This window comes from Haliotis asinina, chromosome 2, assembly GCF_037392515.1.
Source record: "Haliotis asinina isolate JCU_RB_2024 chromosome 2, JCU_Hal_asi_v2, whole genome shotgun sequence".
Taxonomy (NCBI): Eukaryota; Metazoa; Mollusca; class Gastropoda; order Lepetellida; family Haliotidae; genus Haliotis; species Haliotis asinina.
Window position 1 is genome coordinate 53,061,461 of NC_090281.1, and position 20,854 is coordinate 53,082,314.

The following is a 20,854-nucleotide window of genomic DNA, read 5'->3' on the forward strand; positions in this document are numbered from 1 at the left end:
ACACAGTTCCTTAAACATTGTGAAAACAGATCAAAATCTCCTGTGGATGTTTCTTGACTCAATATATTATCAACAAATAAAGCCTTAAGGCATAAACTGTAAACATGAAACAAAATTTCTCATATACTATCATTCTCATCAAAATAGAAATCTAAGACACTTTCTTAATCAACAGTCTTTAAACTTCATGTACATTGGCTAGTTTGAACATACTCAGTTGTACAGAGGATGAACTAAGTCTAGCAGTGGTAGACACTAATCAGACTTACAGGCAAAAAACACTGTGGTGTTATGACTGTAATCCTGTCATCTGGACTTAGTTCTACATGCGCAACTTTGCTATGTTATGATAAAGAATCATAGTCATAATTGTCTAAATGCAAGAATGTGCAATGATGCCCAGAGCCCACTTTGACAAAGTGATCTAAGCGCTAAGGTGACTGTAACTCCAATATTCCAATAAAGACATAGTTGTAGCACTAAGATGACCTGGACACACATGATAATGTCTCATGTAATGACAGCACATCAATGTGAAACACTGACCATGTCATCAGTGGCTGGTTTGAATATTCCAGACAAGCTTATTAAGAGATGTTTGTGACACTGATGGAATACATTGGTCTGCTGCTCAAAACAACAAATAACAGACACACTTTCAGCGATTAAATGTCCTTAATCCTTCAAAAAACTGTAATCCTTCAAAACACCATACATTTCACCAAAGTGGTAATTATCCGAGACATGCATCACTTTGAGCTCAGCTCCCTCTATAAGATGACATTAGGTCAATAACGTGGCATTAAAAGTCACCCATGCAACAAAAACAAACGAGATAATCCTCGGGCACACATACTCACACATTCTGATCTTGAATAATATCTATCATTAGTATCAATGTGTATCTGCAATAAATATGATAAATCTATCCAAAATACAACCAGTAATCACAACAAACACGACAAAGAGTAGCACAAATAAAATCAACCACCTCCAAATCTCTGATTATGGAAAAGCAATGAGGCGAATTGTCTTCATCCCTTTTTAAAATTGCATGATCTATATTTTTGACTGAATTAGCCAAATATGCTCACTGCTAACATTCTGGATAAAAGGTTTCCTAGCAAGGTTTAATACTTGATATTAAGCTCTGTTTTGTTATATCATGAGAAAGAATACACAATTTTAAATTTTAGATCCATAAACCTCATAGAAGTCAGATCATTCCCTGATAGTAACTGTCTTTGCCTCAGTGAGTGAGTAGGGTTTTACATTGCTTTTCATAATGTTCCAGCATTATCATGTCAGGGAACACCACAAATGGGTTTCACACATTATACCTGTGTAGGAAATCAAGCCTAGGCCTTGGGAGTGACATTTTCTATCTGCAAACTTGATATCCCCATCATAGAAGGTCCTTAAAATCTTTGATCAGCGATTAAAGTGGTTGCCACACTTTCATGATAAAATTCATATTTGACTAGATAGTTATGTAATAAACTTTGATTTTGATAGCTTTGTTTAGAAATGCCTTAAATTGCATTTCAGTCACACAAGGCTAAAAAATTGGGGTATTCAAATTCAAAATGCCATATTCAAAATTATTGCACTTCCCTAGCCATGTGTAATATATCTGTGCAACACTGCTTGTACTTGTCAGGACTAATGGCTGATCATAATACTAGCCCAAAGATACACCACTGGTAACAGGGACACCACTAGACACAGTACACTGACTCAGAATTGACCAGAGATTGTTTTATACCCAAAAAGCCAAGTAGTGGGCAGGGCAACAACAAGTATCGCCTTTAATTATGAGTGGTATGGTCCACTAGGCTACCACTATGCTCTCTCGTCACGTTGAGAGGGTCTTTTCCACTAGGCTCAACTCAATGTTTTATTTCATCTTAAAGAAAATCACAAGCATTGAAATACAAGACTCTCAAGCTTACTGCAGTCATTCAGACCTAAACAAGTATGTATGATCCATGCAATGTTTGGCACTCATTGTGTCAGTTTCTTTCTTCGTCAAAGTCAGGTTCTTTTTTGATATGGTCAACAGGAATAAGTTGTTGAAATCCCCCATCTGAAGATACTGCAATTGCTTGATAGAACCTCTTCTGAAAGTCACTGTCTTTAGGTTTATCAGAGGACAGATTATCCTCAAAACCGTCAGGATTTTCTTCAACTTTTGCTGGCAGATCCTCTTGAAATTCACTTACAGAACGGGAACTCACATCCGCACTGAGCATATGGGGATTGTCCTCATCTTGATGGTCCTCTAGGCCATCCTCATTAGATACATCCTCTTCTTTGGCAGGCTTAACTTCATCAAATACTTCACTATCATCAGCATTATCTGACTCTTCTTTCAGTACTTGTTGGTTTCTAGCTTTCAACAGTTCCATCTGTGGAAAGATTGGGATAGATTTGTACCTTGGAGGTTTCACAAATAAGGGACGTGGGACCTCCCCTCCTTTCTTGTCCCTGTGTACCTTCATATGTGCATGGAGATTGCCAGCTGTTGTACAGGCCTTGCCACAAAGGTGACATTTGTGAGGACGTTCTCCTGTGTGAGTACGAATATGTGTCTTCATTGTGCATAAGTCAGCAAAACCCCGAGCACAGTATTCACAAATATAGGGTTTCTCCCCAGTATGAGTACGCATGTGTCGTTTGAAATTGGCAGAACTAATAAAACCCCGGCCGCACTGATCACATTGGTATTGACGTTCATCTCCATGAGTCTTTAAATGGTTCTTGAGATTGTGGAAGTGTTTGAAAGTTTTACCACACTCAGTGCAAACAAAGGGTCTCTCCTCACCAGCACATTCTAACCAAGTCTGATCTTGAGTCGGGATGATCCGAGGTCGCCCTGTGCGTGGGAGGTCGTCAGTTGACCCTGTTGTTTTTAACCTACTGACTAATCGGTGGATTGTACTCCGAGATGTTTTCATTTTCTTAGAAACTTCATACTGGGAGTGACCTTTTTCTAGCATTACCCTCACTTCCTCTCGCTCTTCTTTAGACAGTCGAGGCATTGCAAGTCTCTTTCAAAGGGGCTGTGAATTAGAAACATACCGTTTAGCTAAATGTTATGATTGGTAAACATGAACTCATGATAAACTACATTCAGACTGTAAAGGCAAATGAAACCTGTGCATCGTTGCCTTAATGAATGGTGACAATCTTTTTTCAAATAAAAACTCCTGAGTAAACAGGTGAGTTTAAATGGAAATTTGGTCCAATGTGGCACTCTTAAAGTTTAATCAAAATTTTCAAATGGGGACTGATACATGTCAAAGCATGACATGGCTGAAGAAGTCAAAGTAAACTTTCTCAGAAAAGTGGTGATTTTGTACATATATTTTTGCTACCCTTTCACTAACAGTCAAAGTCCGCAAGTGAATGAAATAGGAAATTAGGACAGTTTAGATAGTATTTAAATTACGACAAACCTTCACTGTCATTTATTGTCAATGTTAAAAGTCAAGTCCAGAATCGTTTCAAGACAGTAAAATTGTATGTCTGTTTGAAATAACGAAGTCGTCACATTACTGTGTGACTGATGCGGTCTTTGTGCTTGGCCTCCAGTCTTAACCATCACCACTAATTAACAAGTCACTAAGTGCACATTGTGGGTATAGTTCCTTACTAGTGGACAAGTTGCGACTGATACTAAAAATATAAACCTGTAAACAGAGAACATGTAGACCAGTATACAATCTTTGGTATAAACATGAATATTAAAGTGTCACCGCTGCGCTATTGTCTGCTTGAAATATGGCTACATTCAGGTCTACCGTTTGAATGAAACTCCTTCAAAACACACATATACATCAAAACAACTTAAAGCACAGACTATTAACATAATGCTTACCACTGAACAGATACGTTTCATAAGGTGACTTGCCAGTGTTTGCAAGTTGACTGCTTGACAGGTTCGTCTGACAGCGATGCATTAAAGGGGACGTAACTCTAACTTCTAACTATGGGTAGTGCCAAAATGTGGCTGTCAAATGAGGAAACGGACGTGGTATCTCGAAGTACATGTTTTTATAGACTGGGTCGTGTAAATTTATACACTGTATTATATGTGCATGCAGAATCTATTCATGTGAATGACGAGGTAATATGTTTCCAAGCATATATTTAAGTAATTTGCCGCGTTACACATGTTTCACATGTGTGAATTTTTAGAGAATTTTGGATGAGCAGTTGTAGGTTAACAAAACAGTACCCACCTCTCCGGGTGTCATGGTCAATTGCTCAGGCCGGACGTTTTTGTTTTAATAAATTAATACTTCGCAAGAACCATTCCTTGACACAAAATTTTACAAGAGCAAACTGGATTATTGTGGATGAAGTTCAAAATGGATCTTTATTTGTGTTAAATGGCAAAAGGTTATAATTACTGATACGCACATGCCAAAAGAATGGACATTTATTACTCGCCCGTGGAAGATACAGGGGCCCGTTTCACAAAACTCTCGTAAGCCTAAGGTCTCGTAAGTTTTCTCGTATCATTCCTGCTTCCTATGTTACAGTATAGGAGGTACGAATGCCACGAGAAAAGTTACGAGAAAGAGTTTTGTGAAACGGGGCCCTGAAGTGTAATATTTTTGCGGCAATATTACACTAGTGTAATAATACCTCTTGACGTATGACGTCAAAATGGTTCAAAGTTGTGACGTCACAATGCTAATGTTGATGTCGCGATTTTACTAGACCTTGCTTGACTTGAAAGCTGGGAGTCCTCACACTGTAAGCAATTTCGCCGCAGTTTCTGTCAATTTATGTTGACGAGCAATAAACAGAATACTAAACTCGCTTCCGTGAAATACCATTTTCATTAAACTCGTTAAAGATTTAATATCAAACTCGCTTTCGCTCGTGTGATGCCAAATCATTAACTCGTTTAATAAAAATGGTATTACACGTAAGGTCGTTTAGTATCCTCTATGTAGTAAACGTATTTAAGTGTACTTAAGTCTTTTAAGCTTGAACAATGATGAAGGAAATTATAATAATATGTGTTGTCATTGTCAGTTCACCAACTGCACATGTGTGGACACAAGGGGGCGTTCAGGTCAGTACCTGGTGACACTACCCCTTGCGGGCACCAGTCGTTCGCTGTTGGGCGCAAAGCGTTCGTGTCGACATTGATGGACACGTACGTTGTCTGCCATCGAGTCGTTGCAGGAGGAAACGCGACTCCGAATCGCCGAACCAAAAACGCGTGGCCACTTCCCTAGGTTCCACGCGGGAACCCAGTTGTACCATTGAAGACATCGTCCTCGGTATAGTCGTGTCAATTCAGGTCCAACTTTTGATCGATCTGCCCGAATTCCCACTTCTCTCAGATGATTCCTTAGTGTTTGGTATGAAATCCTCGAAGGTCAGGCACCTGTCCTGCAGTGTCCGTTTCTGTAGCAAATTGGTGACATAGGTTAAACACCCGGATGAATCAGTCATTTTTTGTCGGTCTTCCCGATTTCTGGAACGATCTTGGGTCGAAGTGACGCGGGCCCAACAACAACGATATGATTAAAGGGATTCAAACATAGGAATCGTCCTAATGAATGCTGCCAAAGTATATCCAAAGGGTCAGCGCCCGAGCGTTTCTCCATTTTAAGGGTTTAATTTAAAGGATACACCTGTCAGCTCCTACAAATTTGGTGAATGTATGTAGGGATATATTTCGAAACTCGGGTCTCCATAGATAGACCGTCCTTCTAGTCTAGAGGACAGGGCGTCTGCCTGGAGAGCATAAGATCGGATGTTCGATTCCCTGGCCGGTCAAATCGAATGTCTTTAAAAGATGCAGTAAACCCGTTTGACCCGTCAGCTGTAAGTGATAGTCGGGCTGGAGTCAGCTTGTCACTTAGCGAATGAAGCGTCTGTTAAATGACCAGTATTGAAGAATATCGGGCGTTTGATGCACTTATCAATATTTGTATGAGAATTATTATGAGCGTTGTGTGAAATGCAGGTGTATATTCTTTGATATGTGGCAAATTAAATGTTCAGTGTTACTCCGTTGTAATGATATGTTTCTCTATATACTCCTAGGCCAAATGTAGAGATGTCATGAAAATCAGGAAATATGATACACCCAGCCTCATTGCCCATACTGCATATCTTGACTATGTTGAACACCAGTGCTTCTCACCACACATTAGACAATGTGATCAATTCTCAAGCAGTTTGTTTATGAACACGTGGGCACTGTTTCAATTCAATTACTGAATAACGCGTTTACTGCTGCTGAGAGATCCTAAAAATAGGGACTTTTCAAGCATTTGGCCTAGGACTATACATAACTAATCTACACGCTGAGTTTGCTGGTTTGCCACACCTTTCACAGCTTCTCATCCATTTGCTCTTAAATCTGAAGCAGAACCATTTTTTACAAGCATTATCCAAGACAATGTATTACACCATCACGGTTATTGAATCATAGGTCGCCAAATAACAAATGAGAAAGTTACAGGAATTTATTATCACAGAAAAACTGGGATTAAAGGATTAATACTGAACTCAAAACTGTTAAATGTAAAAGTATTATACCACATATTTAAATGGAATATGACGTTACAGTGACATGTTTCCATGGTTTTCGCAGCGCATGATATAAAACAGCACCAAGACCTGTTCTGTAATATGTACCCACTATAGCAGCAATAAAATATATTTTCAGGGACAATTCTCGATATTTCAATAATTTCCCCGTTACTTCGAGTATTTTCTCGAGGCTGAAGTTTCTTTCAAATCGAATGATTTCTCGTTCCTACGAGGATTTTCTCGTCACCTCAATTAATGTTTCGTTGCTCCGATTAACTGCTTGTTGCTTTAAGTATATCTCGTTACTTCAAATATATTTTCATTGCTCAGATTAATTGCTTGTTGCCTCAAGTACTTCAATTATTTTTTCGTTTCTACGATTATTCTCTCGTTGCTTGAGTATTTTCTCGTTCCTTCAACTTTCTATCAAAAACTTGAAGTAAGGAGAAATTACTCGAGGCAACGAGTAAATATAAATTTCAAGTACTGGACAGAAAATAGTCCAAGCAACGGGAAAATAGCTGAGTCGACGTGAAAACGATCGAAACAACAAGAAAATAGTTGAAGCAACGAGAAAGTAAACGAAAAGGTATTCGGGAACTTTCGCTGACAAAAATATTTTACGCTACAAAAGTGTCAGCATTAGGCTTTAGTAAATATGTAATAAGCACATTATATTTACAACTTTTATATCTATAGATAAATATGGAATTACGTTCCGAGCACACGAGGAATATATACACATTTATACAACGTTTGGTATTTATATACGATCGGGCAGAAGCAATTCTGGGAAATTATTTGTAAAGGAGGGCAACAAAAGCGGTGACGACAACGCCAGATATGGACGCTGACATGCGCAGACCGTTGTTGCAGTAGTCGGAGTTGCATGTGCAGCCGTAGACGTCAAGGCCGTTGTGTTGGGTTTCGCGACACTCATCGACTGACTGTTGGGGCATACAACCTCGTGTGATTTCAACCATCTCACCTACATGAGCTGAAAGTTAAGAATACTCCGATGAATACAGAGACAAACATTACACCTTTTCATAAATGCCATAAAAATACAACCAAAAAAAAAAAAAAAAAGATTATATATCTGAATACATCTCATTCCGTCACCCCTGAATGATCTCGATCCAATCAGAACGGCTCTCATCTGATCAAAATATTAAGCCTCAATTGAACTGCGTGTTAGTACTCCGAACGACAATGTCAGTCTGTATCCTTCCACTGATTCGTCCGCCATCCCACCCACTCTCCGCAAGATTGGTGTTTGTATGTCAGCAATTTTTGTCAGTATTTTTCGGTACGTATATTTTACGTTCTGCAAGTGTAAAATGTGTAGAAGAAAATTTTAACAATAATTGAATACAATCAGATAGAAAATATGTTGTACTTACTTGGTCTTACGCCGCGGTACTTGACGCAACTTCCGGTACATTGTTGAGCGGCCGCACGCGTCACCTGGAAGTCATCAGCACACCGGAAGTCATGCATACTTGAACAAGTGTAGCACTGAATAGCTTCCCCTGAAAGATATAAATTCACCGCTACTGAGTCAATGAGTGAGTGAATGAACGTTGTTTGGAACAGTATTCCAGCCATATCACCGATTTCTAAACGCCACTCAAACAAGATACAACATGTATGAGGCATTTATTACTTCGCTGTCACCAATACTCGCCCATTGGCCACAAACCTTGAAAATAATTTCGGAGAACTGGCATTCAAACCCTCAATGTGAGATTGCTGGTATGCCAAGGGAACGCCAAACTGAACAGCTAATTGACTCGACTTAGAGGATAGGCCACCCATTCCCACTTTACAAATACATTGCACCGCATAAAATTCCCAAATGACACGTTTTTCAATCTTTTCACCAGTATATAACGGATTAATTCCCTGAAATGTTACTTCTCAAATATTGGGCAACGGTGAGGCATCCCAGTTGTTGAAGCGTTCGCAGGTATCGCTCTTGATCTGGTTCGACTCCCAGTGTAAGCACACGTGATGAAGACCTCCCTTGTTTATGTTCTAGCGTTGCACGGCTTTTATGTTGCATATAAGTAGCATAGAAGTCTACGTACTCATTACTAATTTCGGTTTAATCTTGAATCTTAATCTAGGAAGGATAAGAAAAATGAATGGGTTAAATAAATTGACGGGTTTCTAATGATTCACGGTAACAACTATCATGTGACACTTTCCATGTGTTTTACGTAACGAATCATGTAAGGAATGTCAAAGAGAAAACAGTATTCCAGTATGGGACACCGGAAAAATCTGAGAGTGAATGATCGAGTGAGTTTAGTTTTACGCCGCACCCAGCAACATTCCAGCTATAGAGCGAGTAAATACGAGTAATTAAGTTTGCACCAGACAATCAGGCGAAAAGAGGCAAACACGTGAAAGTGAAATTGGATCCAAAATTTGTATATAATTATAAATGTTATTAAAAATATGTCAGGCAAGAGTGAATGATTGAGTGAGTTTAGTTTTACGCCGCACCCAGCAACATTCCAGCTATAGGGCGGCGGTCTGTTCACATACGCGAGTAATTAAGTTTGCACCAGACAATCAGGCGAAAAGAGGCACACACTTTAAATTTGTTCCAAACTTTGTATATAAACGTTATTAACGAGAAAACAAAACACAACCAACTTAAGGTCCCAACAACAGCTAACACATCGATATCAATTAAATATATAACCCTTAAAATATTTCTTGTTTCTTTCCTTTTTAGTCACCATCATGAGTGTAAACGTCTTTATTAAACACTAATTATTCGAGTAAAAAACAGTAACACAATCACTTACCTTGGTGCACACAAAGGAAACCCACAACTACGAAAATACACACGTGTATTAGAGTCATGACTGGAGTCAGTATGTTAGGAACCTGGTTTGGTTGTGTCCACATTCTCTAACTGGGCAGTATATATACACATACCTAATCTGGTTCTGCATGACTTCACCGCTTGTCCCTATCACGGAAGGTGGAGCGACGGACACTTCATCATCAACACATGTAATTAATTAACATGTATGGGACTGGATGCACCACGCCAGGGGCACATCGTGTGATTAATGGTTGATTATTTTGTAATGGGAGGTTGGATTACTGTCGCTTGCAGAGGCTGGGGACACATCGGTCCGTCATGTTACCGGCATCCGGATTTTTAAATGACTTATCAATTAACTATGGCCGATGTCTGAAGCATGCTCCGTACAGGTTTTTGAAAGGATGCGGGTAATTCTTTCACTGCATGGGATCTTAGGGTGACATTCCTTATGAATATACCATATTCTGCATTCATTAATGCTTAGCAACAAGTGTGAACGTTTGAACAGTTCGTTTTTAACGGATGTAAAGAGGTGAGTGAGTTAAGTTTTGCGCCGCTTTTAGTAATATTCTAGCAATATCACGGCGGGGGACACCAGAAAATGGGCTCACACATTGTACGCATGTGGGGAATCGAACCCGGGTCTTAGGCGTGACGAGCGAAAGCCTTAATCACTAGGCTACCCCACCGCCCATAATGAGTGTGAATGAAGAAGTACCTGGCCCATTCGTTCTTGAACAAGATGGTTTGTTTGTTGTTTAAGCCAGCACTCAGATATATTCTGGTTAATGCAAGTCTGTAAGCAATCGAATCTGAACCCGACAACCCAGTGATTAACACAATGAGCATCGATCTACGCAACTGGGATAGTATGATATGAGTCATCCAAGTCAGCAAGCCTGGTCATCCGATCTCGTTACGACAAGCATGGGCTGCGGAAGAACTATCTAACCCCGATGGTAATGGTTCTTGAACATCCAGTATTTGCATAAACTGCCGACAAATTCTATACGCAATTCTTTTCATGCGCCCTCAGTTACAGTGTATTAAATAATTTTTCATGCTAAATTTGTATTTTTAAAAAATAAACACAGTGTTTATATACACAATCACAAGGTTCAGTACACGTGATTGGGATGCTCGAGGGCTTACGATTAAAAATATTTGATGAATTTTTAAGAATGTGGAGAATTCTCTTGATTCAAGTCTTTATCATCTGACTATCGTGATAGCTATGCGGGCATTCCAAATCACGAGCACGTGTATCTTTGATGCTACTGACCGTGTATATTTTGTAAATTTGTATTAGTGTGTTGATGCCTTGGGTGGTTTTAAACGTACCAGATGAAAACAGTTCTGAATTTTTCACTTTGTGGGAGAATGTTAACTCACGTTTTTTTGGAGGATGTACGAAGTCAACACCAGAATCGACCTCAACACCAGAATCGGGGTGGTGGGGTAGCGTACTGGTTAAACTGTTTGATTGTCACACCGAGGAGCAGGGTTCGATTCCTAACGTGGGTACAGTGTGTGAAGCTCATTTTCTGGTGTCCGCTGCTGTGATATTGCTAGAATATTGCTAGAAGAGGCGTAAAACTAAACTCACTCACTCACTCACTCACTCACTCAACGCCAGAATCAAATTTGTCGGCAAGGAAATGAAGAGGATTTTACTCCGCTTCTAACGATTCCCAGTCCTCAAAAACAGTTTAGAAGATTCGTCAACGGCCCAAAATCTCTTCTCTAAAATATGCCAAAAGAAACTTCTATAATATTTAAGCAACAAACTGATCACAACTGTCCCCATTTAAGTGCGGATTAGCGTGCTCTGTAGTCTTCTGGGTGTAACGATTGACTAGGGGAATACTATTTCAATAATGGCTGCCAAAATCAATTCTCACGGTTGCAGCCAGGAATCTAGACTTAATGTACATCTCCGGGAACAATAATAATTTGAAATTGTTGACTTTAGAGGCTTTGGTTCAGTAAACGTACAGAGAATTACCCTCATTCAATGTATCAGTGAACAACCCATAATGTCGTTAATGGCGACTAACGGATTAGGATGGGAGACCCGTTGATCCGGGTCTAGATTTTCGAAGCTCTCTCAGCACTATGATAGTCGTAAGTTATGTTAATGAATGGCACTTACGACGATCTTAGCGCTAAGAAAGTAACGCAAATCTAGGCCCTGGCTGATACATGTCATCGTACGCAAAGTAGATCGGTGCTCATGGTGTTGATCACTGGTCCACATTCGATTATTTACAGACCACCAGTATATAGCTGGAATACTGTTAAGTGTGGGTGACCAAACTGGAATGCTCTTAAAAGCAACGCCAAGCCCATCTCACTCACTCTGCTCAGTCACGTGTGTGATTTTGCATCTGGTATGACCAGATATGAGAGCTAATTAACTATTACAGTTAATTAACAGGGGCACAGCTAATCCAGCTTTATGACGTTTTAGTGAAGCTACGTTCCTCGCGGATAACGATGGTTGATTAGCGGAACTAACAACATCTCCTGTAGAAGTTGTTTTGTTAAACACCTTTCTGTTAAGGTTGCCATTGGTACCTGCTAACTATCTTGTCGTGACATTATTTCCAAAGTTGTCGTTAGGAATATGCAGCTCGAATAATAAACTACCGTTTCTGCCAAAAGAAAAGGCCTTCATTATACCTTCAAAAACGACCGCCGGTCCAACATCCTCTGAGCATAATGAGAATATTTATAACGCGCATTTTCCTGGCTAGATGTCCCGCTCAAAGCGCACTATCTGGTCACTGTTACCCAGGATAACTCAAGCTGCCTGTTAGACGATAGAGGTATAATAGTCTCACGACCTATTTCACCGGGTACCCTTTTTCTGCTGGGTGGACAAACTCACTTGTCTCAGGTGAGACCACATGTGTGCACCATATGTGCTTCGTTATTGGGTAGGAATGAAGTCCCAGGAACTTTCTATTCCAATCACGGTCCCCAATCCAAGGACTTTCCGCTGCACAATAACCCTGTTGAGGTGCAGAAACCAAACAATCCCCGGGTATATAGGTACACTTCGCCTTCTGCCCATTAATAAGGACGGGAGGTCGAGAAATAGGAGTTATTTCCCTTCGAACACTCGTCACTTCGTGGCTTCTTCGTTGTGTACAAGTGGTTGTCATTCCACAGAGTCCCATTTAATTATGTGTGCGCGAGCGCGTGCGTGTGTGTGTTCAAACGTTACATATATTATTTCGTGATATGAGATACTCGTATTAAAAACAATTTGAAGAGATGGTGGGGTAGCAGAGTGGTTAAAGCGTTCCCTCTCCACGCTTAAGGTCCGGGTTCTATTCCCCACATCGGAACAATGTGTGAAGCCCGTTTGTGGTATCCCCTGCAGTTTGATATTGCCGGAATATGTCGATTAAACGATTAAAACCCACTCACTTAAGACAGGTCGGATATATTATGATGCTGACGTATTTGAAAGCGATGTGTTGGGGTGTTGTTGTGGTTGACTGTACTGAAAGTATTCATTGTTAGCTTAATGCTTGACATGAAAAGACAAGTTGAAAAGGTACCGACTCTTCGATCAATCTCAGGCTTTACTTTTTAACTCCAATTTAGAGTAAAATAGCAACACTAGTTTGTTCAAGAAGGCTTTCGTTTCCATTAACATAATGAAAGTAATCACTTCTGGCCTATTAAGATAGAATTAATACAGCATTGTACTAAACAAGCCATAGAAGACTATTACTTCCAGTGACCGCATCAGTTTGTTGCTGTGGTTTCTTCTTACTGATCATGAACTTACCGATCCGTTTAGAAATCCCCGCAATGATTGCGTGCTATTCAGTGTCTGCGTATATGCCCAGGTATTCTGTATATTCGCAGGTATTCTGTATAAGCCCAGGTGTCCTGTGTATTCCTAGGTATTCTGTAATATGCTCCGGGTATTCTGTAGTTTCCTAGGTATTCTGTATATGCCCAGGTATTCTGTAGTTTCCTAGGTATTCTGTATATGCTCCGGGTATTCTGTAGTTTCCTAGGTATTCTGTATATGCTCCGGGTATTCTGTAGTTTCCTAGGTATTCTGTATATGCTCCGGGTATTCTGTAGTTTCCTAGGTATTCTGTATATGCCCAGGTATTCTGATGCTTAAAGCTGGTCACCTTGCGGCGTTGTGTCATCGTATTAATGTATTCGCCCTTTGATATATTACCCATGAACGATTGCTTCAACTGATCTTGCACAGTCGGAAAGTGATGACATACGTTGCACTCGTCACAGAAACAAACCCTGGCCAGAAACTGATTGTAAACCATGGCTACCCTCCATAAGTATTGCATCAACTGATTGAAGTACAACTTGGCAATCACGAACGTATTTCCCATTGATGATTTTATTTTGTGATAAAGTAATTCATGCAAACGAGCGCGCATAATTTACGTGACAAGAGTGTTTCTCCTTATACAAATGGCTGATAACATGGGAGTACGGAGTCCGTTTAGGAAGGATTATATTTGTGACTGATAGAGAATTAAATAATTATTTCATTTATCGTATGTATTTAGTAATTATTGAATGTACTTGTGGTCACGTAGCTTTTATTCTAAGCTTTCTCACAGTCCCCGAACCACATTATTTTGCCTACTACCAGGCCTTCTCTGCAATGCTAAAGCATTAACTGAAGTAGGGAATTTCTGGTCTCCTGGGCCTCCTTTTCAATTAAAATGGTTTTGTTTGTTACCATGAAAATATATTCAGAGACTAAGCCTTAGCCTACTTTTATTCAGCAATACACCTTTTCTGGACCAGCGTTTAAATAGCAGTGGACTCATAAGAGACACGTTGCCGTGGGCAAATAATAAACTAGCGTCCAAAAGAAAAGCCACCACAATAAATCCTGTAAATTGTAAAATAATTGTCAGTCTGTTTGAAAATAGCTAAAAACACATCTCTCGAACAGAACATGTGTATTCCCAGTGAACATGAATTATCACGAATGAAACGAAATTGTGCACAAAATTACCCGTATATATAAGCTAACCAGGTTTATTCTCTGACATCATTTTAATGAATTGACATCCAGGAACATGCCCCGCTTAACAGGAGAGCAGAGGCAGAGAGCCATCGGTGTGTTACAGATGGAATAGACACCAGAGCTGAGGCAGAGAGCAATCGGTGTGTTACAGATGAAAGAGACACCAGAGCAGAGGCAGAGAGCAATCGGTATGTTACAGAGGGAACATACACCAGAGCAGAGAGCAATCGGTAAGTCACAGATGGAACAGACACCAGAGCAGAGGCAGAGAGCAATCGGTATGTTACAGAGGGAACGGACACCAGAGCAGAGGCAGAGAGCAATCGGTATGTTACAGAGGGAACAGACACCAGAGCAGAGAGCAATCGGTAAGTCACAGATGGAACAGACACCAGAGCAGAGGCAGAGAGCAACCGGTATGTTACAGAGGGAACAGACACCAGAGCAGAGGCAGAGAGCAATCGGTATGTTACAGAGGGAACATACACCAGAGCAGAGAGCAATCGGTAAGTCACAGATGGAACAGACACCAGAGCAGAGGCAGAGAGCAATCGGTATGTTACAGAGGGAACAGACACCAGAGCAGAGGCAGAGAGCAATCGGTATGTTACAGAGGGAACATACACCAGAGCAGAGAGCAATCGGTAAGTCACAGATGGAACAGACACCAGAGCAGAGGCAGAGAGCAATCGGTATGTTACAGAGGGAACAGACACCAGAGCAGAGGCAGAGAGCAATCGGTATGTTACAGATGGAACAGACACCAGAGCAGAGGCAGAGAGCAATCGGTATGTTACAGAGGGAACAGACACCAGAGCAGAGGCAGAGAGCAATCGGTATGTTACAGAGGGAACATACACCAGAGCAGAGAGCAATCGGTAAGTCACAGATGGAACAGACACCAGAGCAGAGGCAGAGAGCAACCGGTATGTTACAGAGGGAACAGACACCAGAGCAGAGGCAGAGAGCAATCGGTATGTTACAGAGGGAACATACACCAGAGCAGAGAGCAATCGGTAAGTCACAGATGGAACAGACACCAGAGCAGAGGCAGAGAGCAACCGGTATGTTACAGAGGGAACAGACACCAGAGCAGAGGCAGAGAGCAATCGGTATGTTACAGAGGGAACATACACCAGAGCAGAGAGCAATCGGTAAGTCACAGATGGAACAGACACCAGAGCAGAGGCAGAGAGCAATCGGTATGTTACAGAGGGAACAGACACCAGAGCAGAGGCAGAGAGCAATCGGTATGTTACAGATGGAACAGACACCAGAGCAGAGGCAGAGAGCAATCGGTATGTTACAGAGGGAACAGACACCAGAGCAGAGGCAGAGAGCAATCGGTATGTTACAGAGGGAACATACACCAGAGCAGAGAGCAATCGGTAAGTCACAGATGGAACAGACACCAGAGCAGAGGCAGAGAGCAACCGGTATGTTACAGAGGGAACAGACACCAGAGCAGAGGCAGAGAGCAATCGGTATGTTACAGAGGGAACATACACCAGAGCAGAGAGCAATCGGTAAGTCACAGATGGAACAGACACCAGAGCAGAGGCAGAGAGCAACCGGTATGTTACAGAGGGAACAGACACCAGAGCAGAGGCAGAGAGCAATCGGTATGTTACAGATGGAACAGACACCAGAGCAGAGGCAGAGAGCAATCGGTATGTTACAGAGGGAACAGACACCAGAGCAGAGGCAGAGAGCAATCGGTATGTTACAGAGGGAACATACACCAGAGCAGAGAGCAATCGGTAAGTCACAGATGGAACAGACACCAGAGCAGAGGCAGAGAGCAACCGGTATGTTACAGAGGGAACAGACACCAGAGCAGAGGCAGAGAGCAATCGGTATGTTACAGAGGGAACATACACCAGAGCATGAACACACGTAGGATGCTGCAAATCCATCATCGGAAGACTTGTCACACGTCTACGACAGACTGGCAGTGCTGAAGACAGGCCAAAGAGTGGTAGACCGAAGGTCACTACACCAAACAAGAACACCGGTATTTACGCTTGTCTCACATGAGGAACCAATACGTCACAGCTCCAACAACATTGGGCATCCAGTCAGCAGACAGAATGTGGCCTGACGACTCCCCATTCATGGTCTCCATGCCATTCGACCTCTCAAGGGCATGACGTTGACGTGCCAGCACCGACGTGCGAGATTGAGATGAACCGGGACTGTGCAACACTGTAGCAGCGAAACTGGCGAAGAGTGAATTTTGGTGACGAAAGCAAGTTCCAGCTCTGCAAGATCTGTCCCCAATGGAGCACTTCTGGGAATATAACTGGAACGTCATTTTCGGAAACGCCAAAATCAGCCATTGATGAGGAACGCTTTGGCAGTTGCCATGCAAAAGGAATGGTGTCGGATCCCTAAAGACTCTCCTACTCAGTTCGACGTCGGGTTCGGGCCTGCAACACTGCTGGGAGTCGCCACACCCGGTATTGAACAATCTGTGCTACCCAGAAAGTTGCAAAAATTCCCAGTCGCTTCTGCATTGGTGATCGAATACTGTATAATGCACCCCAGTGTCATTTATGTGATAACAGTTCAAGAGCTATGTCGTGTTTCTTCTTATTATCCATTAAATACTGTTGCTGAATGATGGCTTTTTACAATAAAACATTTAATGTTACCATATATTGTTTAAGTTTTGTTTTAGACCAGAACAAAGTATTTGGTGGCGTTTCTTTTTGACGTTAGTTTGTCTGTCTAACATTTGTGCTCAAGTTGGTCCATTATAAAGACTCTCTCACTGCCTCACTGACTGACTGACTGACATCCCTTACTAAACAGCCGAGCCAATAGAGAGTGCACTTAAAATATGAATTCGACCTCAAAAATTCAAAAGTTGTAAAAATATGTTCGCCAAAAACCCCTAACTGAATGCCTTAAGAATCCAACTATGTTAGCGTATCACATGTATCGTCACTGAATAACCATTCCTTTCCTCTAAATCCAACACAAAACATTGGTGTATACTATCTTTTGCCCGTCAGTTGACATTCGCTATCCTTGTCCTTCCTCAGATCCAATTTTGACTTCAGCCCACGTTGTTGTAAACCTATTTAATCAGCATGACTTTGGTGTTAAACCGGTATGTACGCTCATAATAACCCAGTACACAAGATCAAGATTCCAAGCTGTTTACCTGTTGCCATGGAAACTGAAATATCCATTAGGCTCGCATTGAAAGGCGACACTAATTAATGCTGCGGTTTCTGAAGCACCTGATCATCTGTTGGTAGCCACTGCAGCCCGAGTGTTGTCCATCGCTGTCAGCCTGGCTTTGCTTTCTCACCATTAATGACGAGGCACGGAGTGTGTCTATTGCTCGTCGGTTACAAGTCACGAAGCAAAACACGCGATATTGAAACTCTTACTGGCATACTTAAATTTTCCTGTTTCTTTTTCTTACGGTATGCTTCCAATTAGTGATGGAATTTACAAGGCACTACACGTTTTAATGACAAGTTATGCAACCAACTAATTATAAGAAGATTTATGCCTGACCGTACAAGAGTACTTGGGACATAATCGCTAAAGGTAAGGGTAGCCTCAGTCGGGACAGCATCTCTACCAAGATGGGTGGGTGTATGTGAGATCTCAACTCTGCCAGGATTGGGTGAGTGTATTTGTGATCTCATCTCTGCCACTGTGTGAACGAGTATCTGTGATTTAATTTCTGCCAGAATGGTTGGGTGTATTTGGGTTCTAATCTCTGTCAGGATGGGTGTGTATATTTGTGATCTAATCTCTGCCAGGATGGGTGGGTATATTTGAGATCTCATCTCGGGCAATGCAGGTGTGTGTATTTGAGATCTAATCACTGTCAGGATGGGTTGATGTATTCCTGATCTCACCTCTACCAGGATGGGTGTGTATGTGTCTTTGGGATCTAATCTCTGCGATGATGAGTGTGTGTATTTGGGATCTAATCTCTGTCAGGATGGGTTGGTGTAGTTGTGACCTAATCTCTGCCAGGATTGTACAGGCAACTTCATGTTCACATAAAGAGCACATCAAATGTATACAGACGGCTAGAGGATATACATAAGTAAATACCATTGTGAATGTGAATGTGAATGTGAATGTGAATGTGAATGTGAATGTGTATGTGAATGTGGCTGTGGCTGGGGATGTGGCTGTGGCTGGGGATGTGGCTGTGGCTGTGGCTGTGGCTGTGGCTGGGGATGTGGCTGTGGCTGTGGCTGGGGATGTGGCTGTGGCTGTGGCTGTGGCTGTGGCTGTAGCTGTGGCTGTGGCTGTGGCTGTGGCTGTGGCTGTGGCTGTGGCTGGGGATGTGGCTGTGGCTGTGGCTGGGGATGTGGCTGGGGATGTGACTGTGGCTGTGGCTGTGGGGATGTGTGGCTGCGGATGTGAATGTGAATGTGGATCCACGCATGTCCACGCAGGGACATGTGTCAAATCATTCTGCCCTCAAACGACAAGTTATGAAGCAGAACTTCACGGATCTGTGACGCTATATGATTGGGGATGTTCAAACAGGTAGGAAGGTGCCAGTCCATTAACAATGGAAGCATGCCATTAGAGACCTGATTGGTATGTAGTCAGGTGACTATGCATGGGTAAGTTAAGGTAGATGAGAAGGTGTGGGTCAAATAACACTACATTTTATAAAATTGTGGAACTGATTGAACATATGTAGTTTGATTAAATCACGTAATCCCTACGGCACTTACTGACAGACTTTTCAAAGGCGAAGAGTAATAGATATTTTGACAGGTATGAGGCTCCCGCTTTTTGTGATGTTGTCCCACTTTATGTATGTCTTCGTGTAAAATGAATGTTGTTTAATGCCGCTGTCAGCACCGTTGTCTGGCTATATCGCAGCGATATGTAAATACTCGAGTCTGAACCAGACAATCCAGTGACTGGTTGTACTGGCAGTCACCGTGCTAATGAACAGTCACAGAACATGCCCACACCCCACATTAAGTTGTGCTGTCAGATCCAGGGACGCTGGGGGTAGCCTAGTGGTTAAAGCGACGTTGAAGATCAGGCTTCAATTCCTCACATGGATACATTGTGTGAAGCCCATTTCTGGTGTCCCCCGCCGTTGTATTGCTGAAAGAGGGGTAACACCATGCCCACTAACTCACTCACTGTCTGATCCAGACTTAAGTATTCACAGACGGCCTTCATATAGCTGCAATATTACTGAGCGCGGCGTTAGCAGCAAACAAGCAATGACACCGGTCAGCACGGTTTACGGGGTCATGACCCCCGCATGTTTCTCCACCTCACGACAAATTTGACACCGGAAGTGAATGAAAAGTTTATTTCTGATTAAACTGATACATACTACGCGCTGTATCGCGTAATGCATGAATCTGAAAATACCTTTAAAATGTTTTAACAATGGCGCTTGAAATAAAACGATAAAAGAAGATGATCGGGAGTTCATTACAGACAACTATGAGTATTGGAGATCTTCATGAGCAATAACTATGGAATTCAATAACTTCTAATCCTATGTCCAGGAATTTGGCAAAAGTGACTGACTTCATGAAGTGCATCATGGACACGATCATGGTCGACTTCGTATCCGTCATGGTTACATGACAGGGCAGAGAATGAAAACTCCAACTTTGGATGCAATAGCTTCAGTTTCTCGTGGTCTGTACAATCGAAGCTTTAATAGTCAAACAACGAATATCTGAATAAGAAAAAAGAAACTAACAAGGATAAAACTCTTCACTTACATTGCACTCAGTACACAGTACATTAATTACCCGCAAATGTACTAGATGCACACACGTTCATAAACTGCCATTGTATCCAGGGTTTCCCAAAAGCATGGATTTATTTCTGTAATTGTACCAATAGGCAAATCTCGTTTACAGCGAGATGTTCTTCTTAAAAGAAGTTAAAGGTTTTATCAAAACAATATTGAAAAATGAAAGACTCATTAGAACGCCGAGCAGAAAAAAAAAATCATCAACGATACATATCCTCGTTCGGGGCAAAATAAATGTTTTCGCGCTGGGTTTAACAGTAATAGAAAAATATTTTCGAATGGTTTTCAAAAATAAGATCCCTGTCTACCGATGATGTTAGTGTCCTTTGATTTCGTTAATGTTTGGGTGATGTTAGACAGCATAATTATACCCATGTTCAGGGCTGGTTGAAAGTCAAATACAGATTTCTCATATTCAAAGCACTTTCTTGTGTAATCAGAACGCAGTGCATGAATGTAATCTTCTTCCGGGTCAAGAGATGACACATTGTCTTAATTTTGTAATGGTTAGAATATAACAGAAATAATTACTGAATGAATTTGTAGTTTCAAGTGGCACGAATGTGTTCAGGGAGTTCCGGTAGTGAACACGGTATAATATTTGGACACCAATGTCAATCGTTAAAGTACACGG

At 41.5% G+C, this 20,854-nt stretch overlaps 2 protein-coding genes and 1 long non-coding RNA gene across 3 annotated transcripts in view; 1 reads left to right on the plus strand and 2 right to left on the minus strand.

Moving 5' to 3' along the window:
- Window positions 1–3,967, minus strand: part of LOC137271877 (zinc finger protein 709-like) — a 32,272-nt gene extending 28,305 nt beyond the window's left edge. The window contains exons 1-2 of the mRNA XM_067804267.1: window positions 3,881–3,967; window positions 2,097–3,062 (exon numbers count right to left, since the gene is read on the minus strand). Coding sequence (XP_067660368.1) covers window positions 2,097–3,041 — 945 coding nt within the window. The 5' untranslated portion in view covers window positions 3,042–3,062; window positions 3,881–3,967. The remainder of the gene's footprint in view (window positions 1–2,096; window positions 3,063–3,880) is intronic.
- A 3,147-nt stretch (window positions 3,968–7,114) lies between these two features.
- LOC137272681 (uncharacterized) lies at window positions 7,115–9,468 on the minus strand. The gene is made up of 3 exons (XR_010956107.1): window positions 9,384–9,468; window positions 7,968–8,096; window positions 7,115–7,561 (listed from the first exon to the last, which is right to left on the minus strand). It is a non-coding gene; the product is annotated as an uncharacterized lncRNA (long non-coding RNA).
- Window positions 9,469–14,592: 5,124 nt separating this feature from the next.
- LOC137271878 (daxx-like protein) lies at window positions 14,593–20,045 on the plus strand. Its single transcript, XM_067804268.1, has 3 exons — window positions 14,593–16,297; window positions 18,713–18,968; window positions 19,964–20,045. Exons 1-3 carry the CDS (start codon window positions 14,593–14,595, stop codon window positions 20,043–20,045), a joined length of 2,043 nt encoding a protein of 680 aa, XP_067660369.1.
- The last annotated feature ends 809 nt before the right edge of the window (window positions 20,046–20,854 follow it).

Coding starts and splice junctions, on each gene's coding strand:
- LOC137271878 (XM_067804268.1), top strand. CDS start 14,593: ATGAAAGAGACACCAGAGCAGAGGCAGAGAGCAATCGGTATGTTACAG. Junction 16,298..18,712: donor GCAGAGGCAGAGAGCAATCG/GTATGTTACAGA, acceptor CTGTGGCTGTAG/CTGTGGCTGTGGCTGTGGCT. Junction 18,969..19,963: donor GATTGGGGATGTTCAAACAG/GTAGGAAGGTGC, acceptor TCCTATGTCCAG/GAATTTGGCAAAAGTGACTG.